Raw genomic sequence first — 24,858 nt, 5'->3', positions numbered from 1 at the left:
TACCCAAGCATCACAAAGGGTAGCACAAGACTGAATTAAGAGATGAGATTAAATGATGTTGATATAATTTTGTATTAAAGAGATTCTATCTAGTCTATAATCTTCCTAGCTGATTAAAGGAATAAAAAGTTTGTCCATAAAGGGAAAGAAGAAACATTTAAGATAATGGCCTAGAAAACACTAAATATTTCATTAGGGGAGCTCATCTCAAGCACTGAAAAAACAACTAGAATGCTTTTAATAGCAAAGATTTTTTGGAAATTGCAATTTGCTTTGGAGAGCACAGTCTTAAACCTGCAGGGAAAAAAGCAGCTCAGTAATCTATGTACAGTCCCCATGGCACAAGCCCAAGAAGGTAAAAACACAATAAAAAATGGAACAACATAAGTACACTTGTACAAGTACTTGGGCTTCCTCCCCACAGTCCAGTGGCAACTATATAATTCCACCATAGCATATCAAGCTTCAGTTCTGCTGTTTAACAACCTGGCTTTGCAATGATTCAGTGTCAGTAGCAATGTCATTAGGTAAACAGAAGTGGTTTTAATGTATCTCATGAATTTCCCTTTCCACATATTAGGAAACCATATTCACTTAACATATGCTATCCTTAGGAGAGTACTTACAAAAAAATTTTCCACTTGGAATTCATAAGTGAACGGCTTCAGGGTAATAGACTGTTCTTCAGAGGTAGCTGGACAAAAGCTGACTGAAAACAGGCACTGCAAGGAGAGAGGAAGCTCTTTTGTCCACCTCAATTCCCATACAAAGAATATCGATTGCTTACTGTGTATGACCTGAAAGAGAATGTTTTTAGTATTAGCTCCTTCCTTCCTCTGAGAAACGAGTGGAAATGCACATACATAAGTTTGTCTGTTCTGCCATTAATACTGTTTATAAAAACAAATTACTTGTTTGGTGTTAAATAAATCATTAAGGAAAATATACAACCAAAATAATGTTTTTTTGTTTTTCTTTTTTAACAAGGCACGCCTAATTAAAAGGGATACATTTCACTGTCAGAATGAATGTTTCAAAAGGGACTAGTTCACAAATCAAGTATGTGTGAAAAATATTTTATTCAAAAGCCCGATTAATAATGTTTGTGTATAGTTTTCCTAGGCACCAAGAACAATCAATTTAATACCATGTTCAGACTGAAAGAAACATCACGGGGACTGTTTTGCAACTTAACTAGTTTACAGCTGTATTTACTTGGAAAACAGTCTCTACCTGATCTTATTTTCCTAAAACCTCATGACAAACTGTAGCTGTAAGATGAACAAATTAAATGTTAACAGTGATATTAGTGATACTACATTTGTATAGCTGTTGTTCAAGCAAGTATGTAGTACTTTGCATGAGGAAAATGACCAAGTTTGAAAATTTACCTAATAATCTTTGCAACTTTTAGAATTTAGTCTGAGATCTACAGGTGTAAATGCCTTCTAAAGCATCTTTAAGAATCAGAGGACTACAAAGGTCTGACCTAACATCAGCTATCCAGCCTTACTTACTACAAAATCTATGTGTATAAGTTGTAACAAGAACTTTCATCTAGCTGTTCTGCCAATAAGCTCATAAACCACCAAGTGAATCTTTTACCTGTTGAGATTCAGGGTTCAGAGGTACCAGCTGCAAATCTGTACAGTCAGCAGAATTTTTCAGGCTGTTGTCTGAAAGCTGGAAAGAAAGGTCTGACAAATTCTGTACACAGACTTGCACGTATTTCCTGAAAAACATGACACAGTTTGTTCAACAAAAGTTGGATAGTTATACTAAAAGAGTACATGTCCATGAATTGTTTTCAAAGTACACAGCTCAAGCAAGAACAGAATGGGAGGTTTATTTATTTCAATCTTTTCCTCAATGCTTCCGAGTCTACAGAAACAAGGCTGTAAACCAAACAACAGAGTGCCATGAGGATGATGAGGGGGCTGGAGTACTGCCTGGATGAAGACAGTCTAAGAAAGTTGGGGTTGTTCAGCCTGGAGAGGAAAAGGCTGTGGGGAGACCTCATAGCAGCCTTCCAGTATCTGAAGGGAGCCTACAAGGATGCCGGAGAGGGACTCTTCATTAGGGACTGTAGTGATGGGACAAGGGGTAACGGATTTAAATAGAGGAAGTTCAAGTTAGATATAAGGAAGAAGTTCTTTACTGTGAGGGTGGTGAGGTGCTGGAACAGGTTGCCCAGAGAGGTGGTGAATCCTCCATGTCTGGCAGTGTTCAAGGACAGTTTGGACAGGGCCTTGGGTGACATGTTCTAGGGTGAGGTGTTCCTGCCAATGGCAAGGGAGTTGGAACTAGACAATCTTAAGGTTCTTTCCAACCCAAACCATTCTATGATTCTATGAAGAACTACACAGAAACAGGCTAGCTTAGTTTAACTACACAGAAACAGGCTAGCTTGGTTTATCTTGTGGTCTTATTTCCACAATAGCTGAAACCACAAATTGGTTTTATTGTTGTGAAAGGACACTGGCGGAAATGCACAAGCTTTCAATGGGAAGCTGTACAACACAAGCCCAGTAAAAAAAAAAAAAAAAAAAAAAAAAAACATAAAGGCTGCTATAAATATTACTTATGAAACTCCAGCTCTATATTTTGTAGGAACAAAGAAACAATAAATATTTAATGAGTACATTACCGTTTGCCAGCTGACAATAAGGAATGCTTGGCATTAAAAGGTATGCAGAATGTTAATGCAATAATAGTGGAGTAAATCGACCAAGGACAATCAATGGTTACCTAAAGGAAAGAGAGAACAAAGTTCTTATTTGTAATGGTCTTTGGCATAATGATTTTGCCTTTCTTCTCATTTCTAAGCAAAACTTTTCTCAGTGAGTGTCTACAGCTAATGCATCCAGAAGGAGAAGGCAAAAAAAAAATAAAAATCAGTATGTCAAAAACGAATCTCACAAAATATTAGGGTTTTGTTTTCCTCTGTGCAGATTTTAAAATCTCAAAGAAACTTTTCCCGTGGAAACTGACGTACCCAGTTCTGAAGACTAGAAATAAAGGAAGGGGAATAGAAGAAAGGACACTAAAAATACTTAGCATTTTAATACAATGATCTGATAAAAGGTCAGTATCAAAGAAATTGCTATTAGATCCATTATTGAAATGTCTTGATAATACCTGTATATATTAAATAAAAGCTCCAAATACTTAAAAATTGTATTTAATGTTTATTTAACTTAAAGCAACACACTTAACTGAAGAATTTCTCCTGAAGTGAATGCTGCCATTCTTTCAACTGTAAAGCATATGCATTTAACAACATATTTCTCTATGCAGAACAATAAAAAAAAAATAAACATTTTTTGTCACATTACATTTTAGCAATTTTGATTTATAGCTATTCCTGTTTACCTGACTCTTCACACACAAGGATACGTGGCAGCACGCTTGGTCAGTTTTAACAAGGAGTAACACTGTGAAAGTTGGTACTCCTTGTTAAGATCATTTTGTTGCCAGCTGAAGGGCTTCTTTACATACTGCTTATTTTATTCCCCCGTCATAATTATAATGAAGAGAAAATGTTACCTCCAACTAAATAATGTGACAGCTTGAAGCACTACAGTGTTAAGCACCTCAACACAGCATACCGCTTCTTTGCAAGTGGAAGAAATACTTTCCCCATGACTTAGACGGGAGAATTTGAAGACCACCATAGCACCTTTTACAAAGACATGAGTGTCCTTCATCCTATGTAAACTCTGAGCATTATAATATTAAATCTCAGATTGTTAGCCAGTGGAACAGCTGGCAGTAAACAGTATATATTTCTGCTTATGTTTATATTTTCCTATACAATTATAACACTTGCTACAGTTTTTGCATGTACATCTTTTAAGGGAAATTAGTTCAGTGCAAGCTCTCCCCTGCCCAATCACCACCACTTCCATTTTGTGAAGAGTATGCCCTTGTGATCAAATACATTTCATAATAAAACCGTTAAATTACATCTTACTTTTTGGTCAACAGTAGCCATGCAGTTGTCCTGTTTCTGCTTCTCTTTGCTTTTTCTGTGAACTTCTTTATTGGTAGTATTTTCTTTCTCCACTACAGATTGTGTGGCTGATGGCAAGTACATGACTTCTAGCTCAAATTCAATTACATGGTATGCAGGAGCCACTGGCAAACTGATGCTTGTGATCTTTTCAGAAGACTGAATCCTTAATGATGATTCTGAGATCTTCTCTATAGTTGTGTAGAATGGGGAAAAGTAAGTAGATTTAAAACTCATTCATCCCTTCCCAATTTTCATTTTAATCTGTACCTACACAATGAAATTAGTCTAAAAATTCATAGAAAAATATGTAGTGCCATAAGCATTTCCTAGCAAGACCTCCACGTTTGCAAAACCAGCAACAAGAAACCATGTTATATAACTCCACAGTAATCTCTTCAAATGAGCTATAATATATGCATTTTAAATACCACTGTTCACAACTTCCCAATAGCAACACTTATAAGCTGCAGGAAGGTAACCACCACGTTCCATGTAATAGAGCCTTCAATGTTCAAGAAGGAACTAAGAGGACAATTTGATAACAAACTTCAAACAGGCTGAAGAGCTACATTAGTCCATCACACCACCTACTGAAGTTTTTTCGTTATGCACCTCCCTAGTCTCATAATGTTAAAAAAATGAAAAAAACCTTACAACTTACTGAACACACACCTGCATGACCAAAAATACACAAATACACATCATTAATCATCTATCTTTAAAGTACTACACATGGGTGCCTCTGCATAGTCTATTTTAATCTTAATTTCTTCAAGTCTTTTAAGACTATTCTTCCCATTTATGTAAAAGTTGCTCGCGTTTGAGCAACTAAGAAGACTATAGAGTACTTACGCTCAGAAAAAAGGAAACTGGGATGTCATCTGTTTAAACGAAACACTGGCCAAAGGAAATGCTCTATTTACATAAGGCTCAACTTAAAAACCTACTTAGAACTACTTCACAATTAAAATGGTCTAGTTAAGATAGAGCCCACATCATAATAAAGATAACCATGATTCCCTTCGAAATCATGACACGTACCTTGGCAGCAGTTTCATCATGCCTACCAAATTACACCAATGAAAGTAAAAGCTGTCCAGCTATGTTTGCTGCAAAGTTCACACTACTACTTTGAGGGTCAAAGTTTAAGACCTTTCCTGCACTGAAGTATTCAGCTGCAAGTCACCAGAATTGTTCTTAATAACAACTATTGAAAAAGACAGCATCAGTGTTCTTAACCTTAAGGTAGGTACAGGTTTACTTCAGGATTACTGAATTTTCAGCCATTTAAAGATTATTAATTTTTACTTTCTTGCTTACCCCTGGTGTTGGAATAGATCACTGCCTTGCTCTCCGGATGGTACAGAATAGGCATGGCATCTGCATTACTGAGCTGCAAAGTGTCCCCATTCTTCATGGTGTAGTGACCAGTAGTCACTGAGAATTTCACCTTCTGGGGAATGCCAGCCAAAAGGCTATCTGAAGAAGAAAGAAGAAATTGTTAACAGGTTCCAGTACTCACCAGCAGATGGTTACAATGCACTGCTAAAGCTTGTTAGCAATATTCCCAGACACACGTTTGGGTAACTTGAAAGTGTGGGGGTTTGGTGCTATGCAACACATTAAACCTAGCTCAGATACACTGGTGTGAAGAAACCAGTTTTTTCAACTTTAGTGAACAAATCCCCTCTTCCTTGGATGGCTTAGATTAGCTGGCTCACATCCTGTGTAGCTTTAGCAGCACAGAACCCAGTGAAATACAATAATCCCGAATTTTACTATTCTTTTTGTTAAGCTCTTCAGGTTGCAGACAGCTTTATATTTTTGCACCTACAATGCCAGTCATATCCACATGCTGTACTTATATAATCAACATAACAAGAATGCCAGTATGTACACAGACTCTCAAATATCTGAATCACAACCGTCAATTTCATAGAGGTAGCTAATCTGATTAATGGCCAATCCGCCTGTCTTTCCTTCACCACATGCTGCAACCACTGTAACTAGAATGATAGTACAAAATGCATGTTAACTCAACTGCTTCAGTTAATAGCCTGAAAACAAAATCACTGCTCATTTCTACTTATAAACTTTAATAAACTCTGTAACAATTTGATGTCGTTACTGTGCAGATGCTATTCATGAAGCTCAATGATTTGAATTTTTGTTGAGGAACTGTAGTGACAGGACAAGGGTTAAAGGGTTAAAACTTAAACAGGGGAAGTTTAGATTGGATATAAGGAGGAAGTTCTTTACTGTGAGGGTGGTGAGGCACTGGAATGGGTTGCTCAAGGAAGTTGTGAATGCTCCTCCATCCCTGGTGGTGTTCAAGGCCAGGTTGGACAGAGCCTTGGGTGACATGGTTTAGTGTGAGGTGTCCCTGCCCATGGCAGAGGGGTTGGAACTGGATGATCTTAAGGTCCTTTCCAACCCTAACTATTCTATGAATCTATGAATCTAAGTAATGCTCACCTCTCTGTGAAATCAATGGACGTATTCAGTATTAAATTTTAATAAATTAGTATTGTCACCTCTCATACACAATCCCAGTTTCCTGTAAATACCAAAGAGACTGCAGCATCGCAGAATTAAACAATAAGGAGCTCAGTCATTTGCAAATTTAAGTAGTCGCTTCTACCCAGTATGGCAGCTCAAACGATACCTGATATTTAAGTGACAACACATGTTCAAATTCATATTCAAACGTGACACCAGATGTTCCAGAGCTAACCCCTGGAATTACTGAAAACTAGGCATCACTGACAGGGCATACTTGAGGGATAATTTGAAAAGCGAGAATTTAAGACTCAAAATTAAGAGTAAGGCAAAAAAATTCTGAGTAATTTTCAAGACAGAAAACACTTTAGTCCCATGAGAATACAACAGAAATCATCAAAACAACCCCAGCTTAGCAACTGTACCTACCAGTCATCGGTTCCACTTTTAGCTGGGGCTCCTGAGAATATACATCATACTGCGCAATGGGGTAAATATGAAGAAGGACAAACTGTACTTTTCCCACTGAAGTGCACAGTTGCCTGAGCGTGTATGTCCCAGGTTCTTTGGCCTTTGAAAAAAACATTTGGATAAGTTTTTCAATTTAGGAAAAGGTTCTGGAACAAACCCTCTACTAAAGAACAGCATGTTTCCAGCTCATTTTTATCAGATACTTTGCATTCGCAAATTAAAATGACAGACTACTTTTCTGAATAAGTGCCAAGATTTTCACAAAGGATCCCCTTTCACCCCATTAAGACAGAAGCTCTAGAGTGCTAATTCAAGAAAAAACACCATAAGTAGCAAGTACCAATAGTCAGAATAACTACTAGAGCAGTTTTGCTGTCAAATTGTTATTTTGAGGTGCTTTTCATCTTGTTTGTTGGTTGCTTCCCTCCCCCTCCAAATGCCACATACATTAAAATATTATATTTATTAAATACTGAAATGATATTTAGCAAGCAGTGAAGTACTCATTTGGCTAACATTCATAAAATCCGATGTTCTATGAAGCACAGCTTTTAATTCAAGCTAACAATTTCACACACTCCCCAGCCCACACGCTGTCTGAATGCTTACAGAGAAGTTACACATACATACTGAATTTCAAATTCTTCCCTTACCCTGAATAACAGGATTCTGGATGGTTTCTGATAACATAAAAAGCAAATCTGTAACATCTGCTAGTATATTTATTCTTGATTCTATTTGCTCTTAGCTACTACTGCTGGGGAACAGGAAATGTTTTCTTTTTTCATGTGCCATTTTACCAAGTGTAATACATATTGATGCTGGATATAACTACATCTAAAGAATAAGATAAGTTGTGGAGAAAAGCTCTAACAACTTAGCATTCAAATCTCACAGTTATTTACAAAGCAAATCCTGACTAAAATTCAGTATTATGCATTTTTACATTAGTTACTGAATTTGAACCCTTGAATACTTTATAAACAGAAAAGCAACTTTTTTTTTTTTATATAAAAATACTTCAAACCTCAACATGGGATAGGAATCAGTCTGAAGAATTTAGACAATGCTTTCTGATCTCTATTAAAGCTTTAAAAATTACCCTGGAAGATTGCTATCAGTATAAATGATGCTAATCATCAGCCTAAGATCCTCAGAGAGAACCAAACTCCCTCTGCATCTTAGCAGCACAGTCATTCCTCTCACTGCAGAAGCAGTGCAATTAAGCGTTACTGTAAGAAAATTCAGAAAACAAGTTGTCAGCAGTTTCTCTCCTCTAGCTGCCTATGTAATCCAGTAGAAGTGACAGTGTACTACTACAGTGATAATGGATTTTTAGTATATATTCTGTAAATACTGGAACTCAAATCTACTGAAGCTTTCAGCGTGTTATGTCAAAATTATAACATATTCAGATTTTCCCTTTAAGAGCAGATAAGTCATGCTTTGAACAACTGTATAAAATTAAATAGGATTCACACCAAGCAGTCTTTCCATGAAAATTTCTTTCAAGAAAGTAAGGTTAGGAAAACAGAAAAGTTACAAGCATAAGGCTGTCTATCCTCCAACAGCTACCAGAATCATGCAGAACAAGGCAAGTTTAAAGCAGTGCTGCGTCTAGCTTTTCATCCATCTCTCTTTTACAGAATCACAGAATCCCAAGGGTTGGAAGGGACCTCAAAAGATCATCTAGTCCAACCCCCCTGCAAGAGCAGGGTAACCTAGAGTACATCACACAGGAACTTGTCCAGCCGGGCCTTGAATATCTCCAACGTAGGAGACTCCACAACCCCCCTGGGCAACCTGTTCCAGTGCTCTGTCACTCTCACAGTAAAGAAGTTTTTCCTGATGTTCACATGGAACCTCTTATGCTCCAGTTTACACCCATTACCCCTTGTCCTATCACTGGACATCACTGAGAAAAACCCAGCTACATCATCCTGACACTCACCCTTTACATATTTGTAAACATTGATGAGGTCACCCCTCAGTCTCCTCCAAGCTAAGGAGACCCAGCTCCCTCAGCCTCTCCTCATAAGGGAGATGTTCCACTCCCTTAATCATCTTAGTTGCCCTGCGCTGGACTCTCTCCAGCAGGTCCCTGTCCTTCTTGAACTGAGGGGCCCAGAACTAGACACAATATTCCAGATGCGGTCTCACCAAGGCAGAGTAGAGGGGGAGGAGAACCTCTCTTGACCTACTAATCACACCCTTTCTAATGCACCCTAGGATGCCATTGGCCTTCTTGGCCACAAGGGCACATTGCTGGCTCATGGTCATCCTCCTATCCACCAGGACCCCCAGGTCCCTTTCCCCTTCACTACTTTCCAGCAGGTCAGCCCCCAACCTGTACTGGTACATGGGGTTGTTCTTCCCCAGATGCAAGACTCTACACTTGCCCTTGATGAATTTCATCAAGTTTCTCCCCGCCCAACTCTCCAGCCTGTCCAGGTCTCACTGAATGGCAACACAGCCTTCTGGTGTGTCAGCCACTCCTGCCAGTTTAGTGTCATCAGCGAACTTGCTGAGGGTACATTCAGTTCCCTCATCCAGGTCATTGATGAAAATATTAAACAGCACTGGTCCCAGCACCGACCCCTGAGGGACTCCACTAGTCACAGACCTCCAGCTACATTCTGCCCCATTGACCACAACTCTCTGCCTTCTTCCTTTCAACCAGTTCTTGATCCACCTCACTATCTGATCATCAAGCCCACACTTCCTTAGCTTATCTATGAGGATGCTGTGGGAGACAGTATCAAATGCCTTACTGAAATCAAGAAAAAACACATCTACCACTCCACTATCATCCATCCACCTAGTTACTTCCTCATAGAAGGCTATAAGGTTGGTCAAACATGACTTCCCCTTGGTAAAACCATGTTGGCTACTCTTAATGACCCCCTCATCCTTGATATGTCTAGAGATGGTGTCAAGAATAAGTTGTTCCATCACCTTTCCAGGGATGGAGCTAAGGCTGACTGGTCTATAATTACCCGGGTCCTCCTTCTTGCCCTTCTTATAGACTGGCATGACATTTACCATCCTCCAATCCTCAGGCACCTCTCCTGTTTCCCACGACTTACCAAAGATGATGGACAGTGGCCTAGCAAAGACCTCCACCAGCTCCCTCAGCACCCGTGGGTGTATTCCATCCGGACCCATCGATTTATAGATGTCCAGATTGCTTAACTGATCCCTAACCCAATCCTCATCTACCAAAGCAAACTCCTCCTTTATGCTGACTCCTTCTGGGGCTATAGGAATCTGGGGCCCCCGGGGAGAGTCTGCAGGAGTAAAGACAGAGGCAAAGAAGGCATTCAGCACCTCTGCCTTCTTTATATCCTCTGTCTCCAGGGCACCCACCTCGTTCAGCAGTGGGCCTGTACTGCCTCTTGTGTTAGTTTTATCCGCTATGTATTTGAAGAAGCCCTTTCTATTGTCCTTAACCCGACTTGCAAGATTAAGTTCCAAGGAGGTCTTAGCTGTCCTAATTGCCTCCCTACATCCTCTAACAACTGTCCTATATTCCTCCCAAGTGGCCAGCCCCTCCTTCCATAATCTATAGATTCTCTTTTTCCACATGAGTTTGCCCAGCAGTCCCTTGTTTAACCATGCTGGTTTCCTGGCTCCCTTACTTGATTTCCTATCCATTGGGACGTTCTGATCCTGAGCTTGGAAGAAGTGGTCCTTGAATGCTGACCAACTATCTTGAGCCCCTTTACCACCTAGTACCCTTTCCCATGAGACTTCCCTTAGCAATTGATTGAAGAGGCCTAAGTTGGCCCTTCGGAAATCCAGAATTGTGGCCTTGCTAGGTATTCTATCCCGCCCACACAGGATCCTAAACTCCACCATCTCATGGTCACTGCAACCAAGGCTGCCATTGACCATCACCACTTCAACCAGACCCTCCTTGTTGATGAGTACTAGATCCAGCAGCGCTCCTCTCCTAGTTGGTTTGTCCACCATTTGCATTAAGAAGTTATCATCAGTGCACTGGAGGAACCTCCTAGACTGTGAATGATTGGCTGTGTGAGTCTTCCAGCAAATATCGGGGTAGTTAAAATCCCCCATGAGGACCAAGGCATGTAGTTGCGAGGCTGCTTTCAGTTGCCTGTAGAGAGCTTCATCAACTCCTTCGTCCTGATCAGGAGGTCTATAATAGACCCCCACAACTGTGTCACCCGTACCAGCCTGTCCCTTAATTCGTACCCACAGACTTTCCACTTGCCCCTCATCTGCCCCTGGACAAAACTCAATGCATTCTAGTCGCTCTGTCACATAAAGGGCAACTCCACCACCTCGCTTTGCTGACCTGTCTTTCCTAAAAAGGACATAGCCACCCATGACCACATTCCAGTCATGTGAGCTGTCCCACTATGTCTCTGTAATTGCCACCAGATCATAACCTTTAGACCACACACAGACTTCAAACTCCTCCTGTTTATTCCCCATGCTGTGTGCATTGGTGTACAGGCATTTCAGGGAGCGAGCAGAGCACGCGAATGGCACCCTTGGGAGGCAGGAGGCCTTCTGGTCTTCATTAATACTAGAACAATGCCCCACTAGTTCAAACGCAGCTACAACCCCCTCACACTTTGAATCTAACCTGAAGCTCTGTGAGTGAGCTCTGCTAACTCTTGCCCTCGTACCCTTTTTCCCCTGCGGGACAGGGTCTAAACAACTATCCTTTCCCTCAAATGAAACAATAGATTGAGAGTCCTCCCTAGTCCGCCATCCTTCAAGCCCTAGCATGTTTCTCTTGGGCTTGTCCCCTAACAGGCCCAGTTATCTCCCCTTCCCCCTTCATATCTAGTTTAAAGCCCTGTCAATGAGCCCTGCTAACTCCTGCCCCAAAAACCTTTTCCCCCTCTGGGACTGGTGTATCCCACCTGTCACCAGCAAACCAGGTGTCTCATATAGCAGCCCATGACGGAAAAAACCCAAAACCCTGCCTTTGGCACCAGTCAGGTAGCCATACATTAATCTGCAGACTCTTCCTATTTATCTCTTCACCCTTGCTTGTAACAGGTATGGAGGCAAACACCACTTGCTCTCCAGACCCTCTAACCAGACGTCCCAGGGCCCTGAAGCCTCTCTTCATTGCCCTTGCTCTCCTTGTAATAATTTCATCACTGCCAACCTGAAAAACCAGCAGCGGATAGTAGTCAGAGGGCTGCACCAGATCAGGCAGTTTCCTTTTAACATCTCTAATCTGAGCCCCAGGTAGGCAGCAGACTTCCCTGTGGGATGGATCTGGTCGACAAATGGGCCCTTCTGTTCCCCTCAGAAGGGAGTCACCCACCACAATTACTCTTCTTTTCTTCTTGGTTGAGGAAGTTCTAAGGCATGGGGGTGAGTGACGAGCCCTAGGTGACCCACTAGATGGATCTACCCCTCCATCTCCATTTACCTGGCCCTGTAGTTCCAAGACCCCATACCTGTTATTCAAGGGCAACTGGGAGGGAGGAAGGGATTGTGAGGGTTTTCGCTTACCTCTCCAAGGAGAGACCTCCCTCCATACCTCCTTGTCCCTTAAGTTCACTCCTTCTATCTGATGGTTGGAGGGAAGGGGATCCATCACTTGTTCAACCACTTCCCTCTGCCCTTGCCTTAGGGTGTGGCTCCACCAATCTATTTCACTTTCACATTCTCTGATGGCTCTCAACCTTTCTACCTCCTCCCTCAGTTCAACCACCTGCCTGAGCAGATCATTTATTCGCTCACACCGCACACAAGAGGTGTCACTGGCTCCCTCCAATACAAGTGCCAGGCTCAGGCATTCGCTGCAGCCAGAGACCTGCACGGCCACATGTCTGCAGGAAGGCTCAGTCTGGGTACCCACATTACTCCTCACTACAGCTTTTGATCGTGTTGTGACCATGATCTATCTGGTCGATCGGTCCGTCTACGTCTCTCCGCACAAGCAAGCAGTCCTTCCTCCTCCTGCGCTCCAGGCGAGTCCTCTTGATCAGGCGGTTATCCCGCTCGCCTGCCCGCGCAAACTGCCTCGACCCGCTCTGTTTGCCCACCCTGTTCGCCACGCTCCTGGTTGCTCGCACTCCCTGGGCAGGTTTTTAACCACTCACAGCTGGTGCCGCTCCTCCTGGCTCCACCCTCGGTGAGTCAGCTCCTCACGTGAGCTGAGCTGCCGGCTCCTTGGCAAATCCTGTCCAGGACTTGAGGCTCCCTCCTCGGTAGCTCTTGTCGCTCTGAGGTCAGGCTCCTGGACGCTGATCTTCCCCCGCTCCACTCCGGTGTTGCATGCGTCCTCTCTCAAGCTACTCACCCCAGCAATTGACCATATTTACCATAGTTTCAGATTGATTACTGATCCCACTAAGCCAAATTGCCTGCTCGGAACACTCTCTTAACAGCTTTCTCCTAGTAAGGCTCCTTCACCTGAAATCCAGTTCTACATACATGTTCATTTCTTTGACAGAAAACTACATTTGCAGGCACCAAGACCTCTGACATCTTCAAATCCCATTAATTTGTCCCAGTCCTTTAAAAGAATGAGAAATCTAAAAAAACAGGTCAGTAGGTAGCTCAAATGACATGATTGCCATTTCACATTGTATCATCAGGGACTTGAGCTCAAGTTCTATCTTGAGATACCTGCTATCCAACACAGGTTCCACAAATGCATGTGTGCACATTGAACCAAGCACATCTCTCTACCACTTTCTGCCCCAGTGCTGGAGGAATGGAAAGGCAGAGTATGTAAGCCAATAGAAAGCTTCACTCTAAACAAACTTTCTATGACAAGATAGAAATTAACAATTAAGAAAAATAAAAAACTAAAATCCCAGGTGTGGGTAACTTAAGATATGCTAAGAATCCTGGAGAAACCTCCTGGCCAGTTCTCTCTAGCTATTAATTTTTAGTCATCAAAAGCATATACGTAGATTCTTATTTCAAAATGACTTTAAATGACTTTCTATGATTCTTCAATTCTAAAAAGGGACTAAAGCTAATGTAAACCAATTAGAAAATGGCAAAGCTAGCAGGCATATATATGCACCATATGTGACTGCAAAACACTCTCTTTCTTCACAGCATAGAATCGTAGAATCATAGAATAGTTAGGGTTGGAAAGGACCTTAAGATCATCTAGTTCCAACCCCCCTGCCATGAGCAGGGACACCCCACACTAAACCATGCCACCCAAGGCCTCATCCAACCTGGCCTTGAACACCACCAGGGATGGAGCATTCACAACTTCCCTGGGCAACCCATTCCAGTGCCTCACCACCCTCACAGTAAAGAATTTCTTCCTTATATTCAATCTAAACTTTCCCTGTTTAAGTTTGAACCCGTTACCCCTTTGCCCTGTCACTACAGTCCCTAATGAATAGTCCATCCCAGCATCCCTATAGCCCCCCTTCAGATACTGGAAGGCTGCTATGAGGTCTCCATGCAGCCTTCTCTTCTCCAGGCTGAACAGCCCCAGCTTTCTCAGCCTATCTTCATATGGGAGGTGCTCCAGTCCCCTGATCATCCTCGTGGCCCTCCTCTGGACTTGTTCCAACAGTTCCATGTCCTTTTTATGTTGAGGACACCAGAACTGCACACAATACTCCAAGTGAGGTCTCACGAGAGCAGAGTAGAGGGGCAGGATCACCTCCTTCGACCTGCTGGTCACCATACCCTTTCCAATAGAGAGGGTAGATAATGCTCCTAAAATGAAGCAGCTATGAAGTATTTGTTGCAGTCCTCATTATGCTACCTTATCTCTTATTAATCATTCTGATGTTACACTGAATTTCTCAGCATTTTCTCACTTAAATTTTCCCTACACTTATGTTCATTACTGTAGCATTGAACTCTGATAAATACTTCCCTATGAATGGTTACAGAGGTGAGGACATACATAGAAGCTATTTAAAGAAACCCAAAGAACAGAACAGCATGATAATTGAGGCCAGAAGCTCCTACTCCTGGAACACTAAACAGATGGCAAAGTCTTGTTTTTGAAAATGTCTGACATTTCACTTCCTAGGACTAAGTCATCAGGTAAATACCTTTCCTCATTTCATTAAACTAAGTAAACAAACCACAAACCAGCAAATTACAAGGCCACAGAATGAGTAGCAGTTAAAAACAAAACAAACCAACACCACAACCAACAGGACTGGAACTCACGGCCTGCTGATTTCTAGTTACTATGCATCTAGTGGTAATGCAATGTAAAGAGAAGTTATAAGCACTTCTGTCCTTAAATATTTCAGCAATTTCTGTGAGTACTTTTGCTTGGTGGGGGAAGAATGGAAGGAAAAAAATATTACTCCAATTATTAAGCTGACTTAGAGTGAATGTGTAAGTCAGGAATTGAGAGAATTTCATATACACCACTATATGGCAGAAGCAGGGCTGTAATGGCTTTAATGCCATTTTCTCAGGATGGCACTTAGATGGCAAAACTTTTATCTTCATGGGTGTTTGCTCATGCATATTTAGTATTCCTGTAGCACACAATCCTTATGTTCTTGTCTTCTCATTCCTTATAGGATTAAGATGAATAATGGGGGCAATTTTAATTCTGACATCTTCTAAAAAGATGAGCTTTGTCATACTTCTTACAGGTAGGTTTACTACATCCACCAAGTGAAAAAATATTCTACCACACTCCACAGTGAAGAACAGGCTATCAAAAAAGTCTAACCACATAGTCACTTGCTAAGCGCTAGAAAATGCACTCCCATCAATATTTTCAACATTATTCTGAATGAGCTCAACAGCAAAGGCAGACTTCATGAGTGGTACATTATCTTGTATGTGAATTTATCAGTTTCACTTTTGGCAGCAATAATCAATGCTTAAGGTTTGGAAGGCCAACTCAAATCTTTGCAAATAGGAATCACCTGTACATTTTGACACAAACACAACAGCCCTCTTTCAAGGGAAATTAAAGTCTAGAACGGCAAAATGAAAGCCAAAAGGGTAATGGCATCACTCAAGCTTTAAGAGGAAGCAATACAGGTGCCACTTGCCAGCACTAGGTTCTTCCTCAGCCAGTGCTTTTAGTTCTTCTTACATTCGCAAAACTATAAAAACATACCTGAGTATTGAATGTGATTTTATTGACCCCTGGTTCCAGTATTAAGTTGCTGCATTTCAACACATGAGCCCCATCTTCTAAAGTCACCCCTGAAGGCATATCCAGTGAACTGCTGCTCTCTTGCCTTCGTAGTAGCATGTGAACATTTTTGCAGATTATTCCTGCTGTGTTCAAAGAGTTATCTGAGGGACTCCGTTCATACATTTCATATAGCTCCAGTGCTGGCAAGTTGTTTCTTGACAAAGGAAAGCCTGTAATTTCATTTGGAAAGCTGATAACACCATTGGAAGTTTTGTGCTTAGTGAGCCACTCGGCTGTTTTTCTGTAACTATTTTTTTCAATGCTGAAGTGAACATGGATGGCAATCTGATCCACTTGGACAGGGATGGGCATTTGGCTCAGCAAAGTCAACTCAATCAACAACTTTCCACCCACATGGACAACAGCATTTGGAGGGTCAAAATGCAGAGTTTTCAACTGTGCAAAGGACTGCATAGGCAATACAACCTTCTGACCTGGAAAGATAAAAACAGGGATTTTATTCTTCTCCAGTGCTGCTGAAGATAAGCAAATCTTTTCTTTTAAAAATTTAACACCTAGAAATAAACTGATCAACAACTTTTCACAATTAATCCTTTCACAATAAATCAATACTTTCATATTTTATCTTGAGTAGAAATGAGGCTTAAAGCTGCTGAGATTCGTTTTCTTACAGTTACATCTACTGCAATTTTAGTACTCAGGCTATTAAAGATGACTAAACTAAGCACATCTAAGGAGAAGTTTCTTGTTTCACTGCTAAAGTGTCCTAGATGAACACAGCAGCAAAAAGTGACAAAATTCCCAGAGTACATAAATCAAGAGCAAGTACAAGTGTAAGAAACTAATGACTGGACTGGTACCTTGAGGCATAAGCTTTACCATACAAAGTGTTTTCATTCTCTTTTCTAGATTCCAAAAAACCAACACTGAGGCAGTACCAAAACTGAATTAAGAGGCAAGTCTAAAATAATGTATTACTTATGCTACATCCACTCATCAGGAAAAGCTTCTGCATAAAAATGAACAGTCTTCAGATTTACAGGAAGTATTCTGTATGAATTTGAATGATGATTAATATCTGAGGGCAAGGTATTACTGAAGCAGCAGGAAGAATACAGAGAAGAGGTAAGATGGTAAAAATAATAAGCTGCAAGTGGATGAGTACAGAATCTAACATCAAAACCAAAGGAGTATCATCACAGAGCTGCCATCTGTGTGCCAGTAATGCAGAGACAAAGGTAAGTTAGGAACTGGAATAAAACTAATACAAGATAAATCATGAACTGTCAAAGCAGAGAAGCAAAGTGAAGGAAAACAAAGCCTTTCCAGTATTCAATATAAGTGTTAATTACTCTCTTATCTTTGACTGTTCTTAATTATTGCAGAAGTTTTATAAAAATTCAGGAGACAAGAAGAAAAGAACCATGTTGGTTCTGAAGTTATACACAAGGTAATGAAACCAATCGGAAAAAGCCTTCCAATCCACTTCTAGGGAAAGATCAGATTAGAGCATATTAAGTATTTAAGCACCAGACTTACCTTGGTTCTCTTCTTGCTGATTGGCAAAATCTAGTATTTCTTGGCAAAAGCTTTTGCGTTCATTTTCTGTTAAGTGATTATCACCAGCTAAAAGGCTGCTTGTTTGAAGATAACTAACAAAGTTAAGGAAACATGAGGTAGAAACCTACAACATTCAGAAATTTGACTGAGAACAAGACAGTTCAAGTACTGCTTTTCTGATCTTTTAATACAAGACCTGCTTTTACCATAACCATACTCTTCCATTAGAAAAGAAACAATGGAAGATTTATTACCATCTGAGAATATTGCAGAATCTCTATTTTTTGCAGACCTACTAAGATATGATCCATATTATTAACCTGTGCAATCTTCCTCCATCTAAAAAGAGTTGTGAGCATAGAAAATTCATTTGACAATAAACGCAGCATGCAAGTTAAAGACCTAGTGTGTTGCATTACATTGCCCAACATTTAGAACTAAATAACTTGATATATTTGATTATATTCCAGTTTACTTGGCAGAGAATCTGCTAGCTGTTACAGCATCACTTACATTAAGTCATAAGATATTTTTTATACCTTTGGGTGCTGGGGATACAAATGCTTGCTTAAGTATTTAGCTAAGAATGCAATATTACCGGCTCAGATTCTTTAAAAGCATTTGCACTGAAGCAGAAAAATTTAAGAGTGTTTAAAAGTGATGTAAGAATTTTCAAAGAAGGCAGACATTCCCAGTCTCCAAGTGTAGTTTTTAAAAAGCCCCAATGAAACAAAAAGCAGCAAAGAACAACAAAACCCCAAATATACTACAAACTTAGTTGATTTTCAGCTAAAAAGTGATTTTCAGCTACAGTAAGATTTCTAGTATTTTCTAGAATTTCTGTATTTCTAGATTTCTAGTAGATTTCTAGTATTTCCATCACTTAAGAGACCAAAATATGAGCTTCTTGGACAAAGAAAAACAAACAAATAACAATAACAAAACCCAACAACTTAATGAAAAGCTAGAAAACTCTGTGACCATGGCAATCTGCAACACCTACAGGAATTCTATTTATAACTCTAGCACCAATGAAAGCAGTACCCTTCCCCCAAACCACTAAAAAATAATGAAAATTTGCAATTTTGCTATAATGAGTAATTGTGCTGTTTCTGATGCCAAAAAGAATACAACAAAACACCCAAGGCCAGTCAGTAGACTTTGCTCCCTCACCGCATCTCTTATCCTGAAAGTAGCAAGAGTACAGCATCACAGATTTAAGATTTAAACAAATACAACTGTAGCTGATAGAGTTGGTGCATGAAAATAATGCAGAGAGTATCAAAGCAAAGAATTTGAAGCCTGCCAAACATTAGGATTGAGCCAAATCATTCTTTCAAAGTATTACTTTGCATTCATGCAGCGTTTAGAAATTTCATTCACACATTGTAGACTGAGCTTTTACTCAAGGTAAAAGCAAACAACTCCCACTATCCTTCTGAAGCAGAGACCAAAGCCAGAAATAAAAAATAAGTAATAACAAAAAAACCTCAAACCCCAAAACATTAGAACAGCAACCTAAGTCACAAGATTTTCATCTTCCAAGCCTCTGTTGTAACTTTTAGAAAAAGTCACCATTACAAATACCAGAAGAGTCCTTGCCAGGTCAGATACAGAATAAAGGTAGTAGCAGTTACAGAAAGAAAGCCCAGAAATTAAGCTCCTTAATATAAGAAGTCACTATACTGCCATATTTACCAAATGAAAAACCAGTACCACACAAAAACTTCCATAATCATGAAATACAAACAATCATAAAAAACCTCTATGGTATCTGCTGAACTAATGACAAACTTCACACTATGTTGCACCACTCTCTAGAGCCTAGACATATTTAAAACAGAGAGCACAAACCATATGCAAAAAGTTTTAAGTGAACCAGACATTAAAAAAATAAAAATGAAAAAATATGTCCTGGGTTCAGCAGTAGCAGTCATTTTTCTCCTTCCTAGTAGCTGGTGCAGTGCTGTGGTTTTGACTTTTGGCCTGGGAACAGCACTGGTAACACCGATGCTTTTAGCTGGTGCTCAGTAATGTTTAGTCTGAACAAGGACTTTCTGAGTCTCATGCTCTGCCAGGGAGGAGGGGAAGCCGGGAGGAAGCAGAGACAGGACACCTGACCCAAGCTAGCCAAAGAGCTAGTCCATACCACAGCATGTCATGCCCAGTATATAAACTGGGGGCAGTTACCTGGAAGGGCTAGATCACTGCTCGGCAGGGCTGGATGTCAGTCAGCGGGTGGTGAGCAGTTGTATTCTCTTCCCTTGTTATTTCCCTTGTCATTATTATTATTGGTGGCAGCAGTAGTGATTTGTGTTATACCTTAGTTACTGGACTGTTCTTATCTCAACCCGTGGGAGTTACATTCTTTCGATTCTCCTCCCCATCCTTCCGGGAGGCGGGGAAGGAAGTGGGGTGAGTGAGCGAGTGGCAGTGTGGTTCTGAGTTACCAGCTGGGCTTACACCACAACAAAATAGAAATGAAAAAATAACTAACACTCCCCAACTGAACAGCAACAATGGAAACAAGAAATAACTCAGCTCTCTGATGTCTGACAATGTCAACTGTTAAGTAAAAGTTAGAGATATGTCAGAAAAATAAATCAGAAGTATCATTTTCTCCAATCTTGATTTTTCTGCCTCTGCCTTTTAAAGGATACTTTTCTATTTGCCCAAGCTCTTTCTGACATTCAGCTAACTGTTTTCTTGTATGTGTGCCGAGCAATGCCCAGCCCTCAGCAAGGTAAGTTTTCAGTGCTCCTTGAAGGTAGACTTCTGCCTTCTGTGGACCTTTCTTCCTCCTTAAAAAAAAAATACAGAAATGAGTACAGAGTGATATAAGAACCTCTGCAGCCATTTCAAAAACGAGTGATGGGAGAGAACATTGCATATGAACGCAGAACAAGATGCTGTAAACTATTTATATCTCTACACAGTAGTAGTTCAATGGTAGTCTTTAAACCTAACATTAATTCCTCAGGTGAACAATTTAAGTTAATTTAGGAGACTGTGTTGTGGATAGAAGACTGCTTTAGCAAACACAGTTGAGAAGCACGCCCAAACATGTTTTCCCAAATAAACCACTTGAGACTCTAGAATTCTTCTAAGAAAAATAAAATTAAATAGAAAAGCAATGCACGAAGTTCCTTTAGTGGAATTTAACAGCAGGAATAAGCACAAAAAAATATATTTGGGGCCTATAGGGATGCTGGGGAGGGACTATTCATTAGAGACTGTAGTGACAGGACAAGGGGTAATGGGTTCAAACTTAAAACAGGGGAAGTTTAGATTGGATATAAGGAAGAAATTCTTTACAGTTAGGGTGGTGAGGCACTGGAATGGGTTGCCCAGGGAGGTTGTGAGTGCTCCATCCCTGGAGGTGTTCAAGGCCTGCTGGATAGAGCCTTGGGTGACACGGTTTAGTGTGAGGCATCCCTGCCCATGGCAGAGGGGTTGAAACTAGGTGATCTTAAGGTCCTTTCCAACCCTAACTATTCTATATTTGGAAGTTAGAAATAAAATCACTGTTGAGTTTCACAGTGAGGAAACAGCTTTCCAAACGAAACTGATTACTCTCCAAATACCATATTTCCTGGCTTTTCTTAGGTATATATAGACACATATGTAGTTAAGATAAGCTTTGAAACAAGTTGTTACACAGCAGGCTACAGTAAATGCGAAGTTATGTCTTTTTTCTCCCCCTACCTTACTGCCTTTTTTTTTCCCCAAGGAGAAGAAATGACCAAGTTAAAGAACACAAGACAGTTGAAGGCAAGCGTACTAAAACATGAGTGCTCATGTTTAGTTATTAAAGAATTAGGGTTTGATATAAAGAGATAGCCAGCCCTCTTTTTAATTTTTCTCTTTTCTGAAACACAGCTTGAAACTTTGGGTATATCTATATTTCAAAAAATTTTTTAAAACTCCTGTTTAAATACAGCATATTTTCCTCAAGGATTATGTTCAGAATTTCCAAAGCTAATGCATCTGAGACATTTTAAAAATTCATTTACATATAAAACTCTGCCAAGTCCTTTCCCACAAGCTTAGCTGAGCGAATTCTTCCAATATTTGTGTACATTTCAATGGTGGCATGGGACAGATCCTGTTTAAAAAAAAAAAAAAAAGAAACTATGGTAAGCTTTATGTATTTTTAGTAATTACACAGTATTTCACACAAACTCATAGCCAGTAACTAAGTTACTACAACAAAATGACCAGAATGAATCACTTTTCAGATTTCCCCTTGCCCCAGCACACAATACAGAGCAGTTTGTAACAGGTGATTTTTACTTTTTCAGCAGTTGGTCATTATCCCATATCTGCATTATAAATGGCAGAAGAAAAAGTCTATTAACAATTAAATAAGGCAACCCCAAACCACCAAAATAATAGATCAGATGCAGTTTCAAGCACTTCTTTACACTTAAATTCTCCTGCCTTTTTTCGAAAACACCTATTTCTCAGTGACTATATGCCATTAGATTACCATTGCGGGAGCGCGTAGTGTATCATTCCAGGACGTACCATAGCGTAACAATGAACAATAGTTTATTTAGAACAATATTAGAGCTTGCCCCAGAGACTCACAACTTGTACTTCAAAACCAAATCAACTACACACAGAAAATGGTACATGATTCTTTCATGCACTTAATGGCATTACATGAAGCTTTAATGAAAGTTAGCAGTATGTAAACATACAATTAAACACAAAATGCTAAGTTACAATCGAAGTATTTTCACAAGAGTGCCTTAAATGAATTTCGCGGGAAGCTATGCAATCCCACATTGAAGTTCCTCAGCCATCTTTAAGATAGCTTCCAATGCAGCCACACTTCCTTGCTTTGCCCTTATTACACCTGTAGTAACAGCAACAAATCTTTCTCACAACATCAGCAGTTACAACACACACTGTGTACCACCACCAAATGTTTTTTCTCAAGTTCTCAATCTCTGGCCACCAACATAAAACCATTTCACATCTTACAAATCTGTAGCCTCTTCTAACCATTAGCAATCTTTCACAGAAGCTCATTCTCCTTCACTTTGTGTACTAAGAACTATGCTTCAAAACAAATTGCATAAGTGCTTCCAATTGCCTAAATATTTTGCAGAGTATGTCAGAAAGCACCTATTCCTGTGGGGCAGGAAAATGACCTAAAATGAGCTCCCAAAGCCTTTCTTAGGCCATTTTTGATGTTTCTTATGGAGATCCTAGAAAAATTACTTCTTTCTTTCTTTAAGAACTCACAACAGTATCCTACAATAAACCAAGTGATCACTCAGTCACTCCTTAACAGATCCAGAGGGGTCTTAGACACCAGCTACACCTACAAATGAAAAGCCACGTTCCCCCAAATTTAAGGGGCATGCCAACATGCTTATAGAAGATCTGACAGTCTTACAAAAGATTCTGAAGTTGTTGCATGAGACTAGCCACGGAATGAGAAAAAAGGGTTTTTTTGGTAATAAAAGCTCATCCCTTCCTGCTTTTACTGTGTCTGAAAAGCTGCATTTTACATTCCAAACTAATTAAAAATTTAAATGCAAGTAAATGATCTTCGCTGTATCTGGAAGTTTTAACTAATTCTATGCTCTTCTGCACTGAATATAAGGATAAAATATGGATATATATAAATCATATATATTAACGTGACAGCTACATAGAAAACAATCTTTTATAGTGATATCTGAATTTCTGTTGCATAAAAGCACAGTCAGAAATACAAACAGGAATGGTAATTCTTTCTTTGGCAAACTCTGCAGATCCCACTTAGTTTCTTAAATTTAGGAAGATACTGCAGAATTCAGCAGAGATATTTTGGTGCAAGTTAGAACTGAATATGTAAGAGCAGCTAGCAATTCTGAAGATTTTAGCTTTGGCCGAGCTATCCAACCAGTCTTACAAAGAAATGAAGCATTAAAATGAAACCTGGTATCTTCAGACAAAATCTTTTCAGACTTTTTTGTTCAATAAAATTTTGTAACTCTTAAGTACTACCTAGTTCTCAGATTAAAAAAAAGCAGCTCAGCTTTCCTCCAACTTTTCCCCAACAGCAGTAATCAAATATAAAAAGTTTCAGAGGAAAATTATCTAAGGAAAACAAAAAAAACCAACCAAACAAAATACCCCCAAACCCCCCCACACTCTTGTGACAGTTTTTTTTTATTTAACAATCTTTCATAAAAAAAACCAAAAAAAACCCCAAACAAACAAAACCAACAGATCATCATTACAATGGCTTCTCAATAAGGGAGCTGTCAGGGAATAAAACATGCATATTAAAGCACAGTAAGAATTCTTATGTTTCAGTCTATGCCAGCTCCAACCCTATTATCCAGAGATGTCCCACAGTGTGTGTGTATATATATATATATAAATATATATATAAAAATCAGCAGTTTAACATAAACCATGTTACACTATTGCAAGATACAAGTCTAAATCATTCAAAAGGAAGCTGAGTTCACACCTCAATATTCTTCTGGGGAAGAGACTCAACTAATTCTGCATCTGGGATGGCACGATAGCTATGGCATTGGCTATTTTAATAACTAAGTGTACATACTTACAGATAATAACCTTCAACTCATAACTGTAAACATTAAAATTAATCAAATATTTGAAACTTGGGGTGCATACAAGGTTTCAGCTGTAAAACAAATCAACCCTGTTGTGTTCAGTATGTAAGCGATATTGATACCAAAACACAGAAACATAGATTTAAGTTCTCAGTGTTATCTTCTCAGGTTTGAAAATTTTGTCTCTCTTCAACCTATAATGTAAACACACAAAACTAATATAAGCAAACAAGCCCCTACTTACCAAGTAGTGTTTTTCAAAAGCTTCTACAGATGATAAGGCCTCTTTAAGTTTCTTATAAGGGCTCTGGGATGCATTGGCTTTAAGAAAACACAGAACAAGAGGTGTCACTTACAAATACACTTCTATTTTAATAACACACATCCCCCTGCCCGCTTTTTCCTTCAATAGAAAGCAGAGGGAAAACTTAAAACTAATTTTATGTGGTAAACACCACTACCACTTAGAGACAGCTCATGAGTTTCTTCCCCAGGCTCTAATATAAGATCAAGAAACGCTGTTTCACAACTCTCTGTATGTGCATGCATATGTGAATGATGTTCAGGGTAGCAGGGTAAAGGCAAGCAGCAGTATAACTGTACTAACTTAACATTTATTCAAC

At 39.8% G+C, this 24,858-nt stretch overlaps 1 protein-coding gene across 4 annotated transcripts in view; it reads right to left on the bottom strand.

Annotated features, from left to right (window-relative positions):
• Positions 1-24,858, bottom strand: part of TRAPPC10 (trafficking protein particle complex subunit 10) — a 52,392-nt gene that overhangs the window by 5,235 nt on the left and 22,299 nt on the right. For all 4 annotated transcript variants that reach the window (XR_013956390.1, XM_080612605.1, XM_080612604.1 and 1 more), the window contains 11 exons: positions 24,480-24,556; positions 21,665-21,756; positions 20,312-20,452; positions 17,631-17,743; positions 16,050-16,564; positions 6,944-7,085; positions 5,336-5,494; positions 3,974-4,203; positions 2,648-2,748; positions 1,606-1,732; positions 627-797 (listed from right to left, as the gene is read on the bottom strand). Coding sequence is in view for 3 of the 4 variants with exons in the window: in XM_080612605.1 (XP_080468731.1) it covers positions 627-797; positions 1,606-1,732; positions 2,648-2,748; positions 3,974-4,203; positions 5,336-5,494; positions 6,944-7,085; positions 16,050-16,564; positions 17,631-17,743; positions 20,312-20,452; positions 21,665-21,756; positions 24,480-24,556 (1,868 nt within the window). In the remaining variant the exon portion in view is untranslated. The remainder of the gene's footprint in view (positions 1-626; positions 798-1,605; positions 1,733-2,647; positions 2,749-3,973; positions 4,204-5,335; positions 5,495-6,943; positions 7,086-16,049; positions 16,565-17,630; positions 17,744-20,311; positions 20,453-21,664; positions 21,757-24,479; positions 24,557-24,858) is intronic.

Source organism: Psittacula echo (assembly GCF_963264785.1).
Source record: "Psittacula echo genome assembly, chromosome: 3".
Taxonomy (NCBI): domain Eukaryota; kingdom Metazoa; phylum Chordata; class Aves; order Psittaciformes; family Psittacidae; genus Psittacula; species Psittacula echo.
This window is presented reverse-complemented; position numbering and strand designations above follow the sequence as displayed.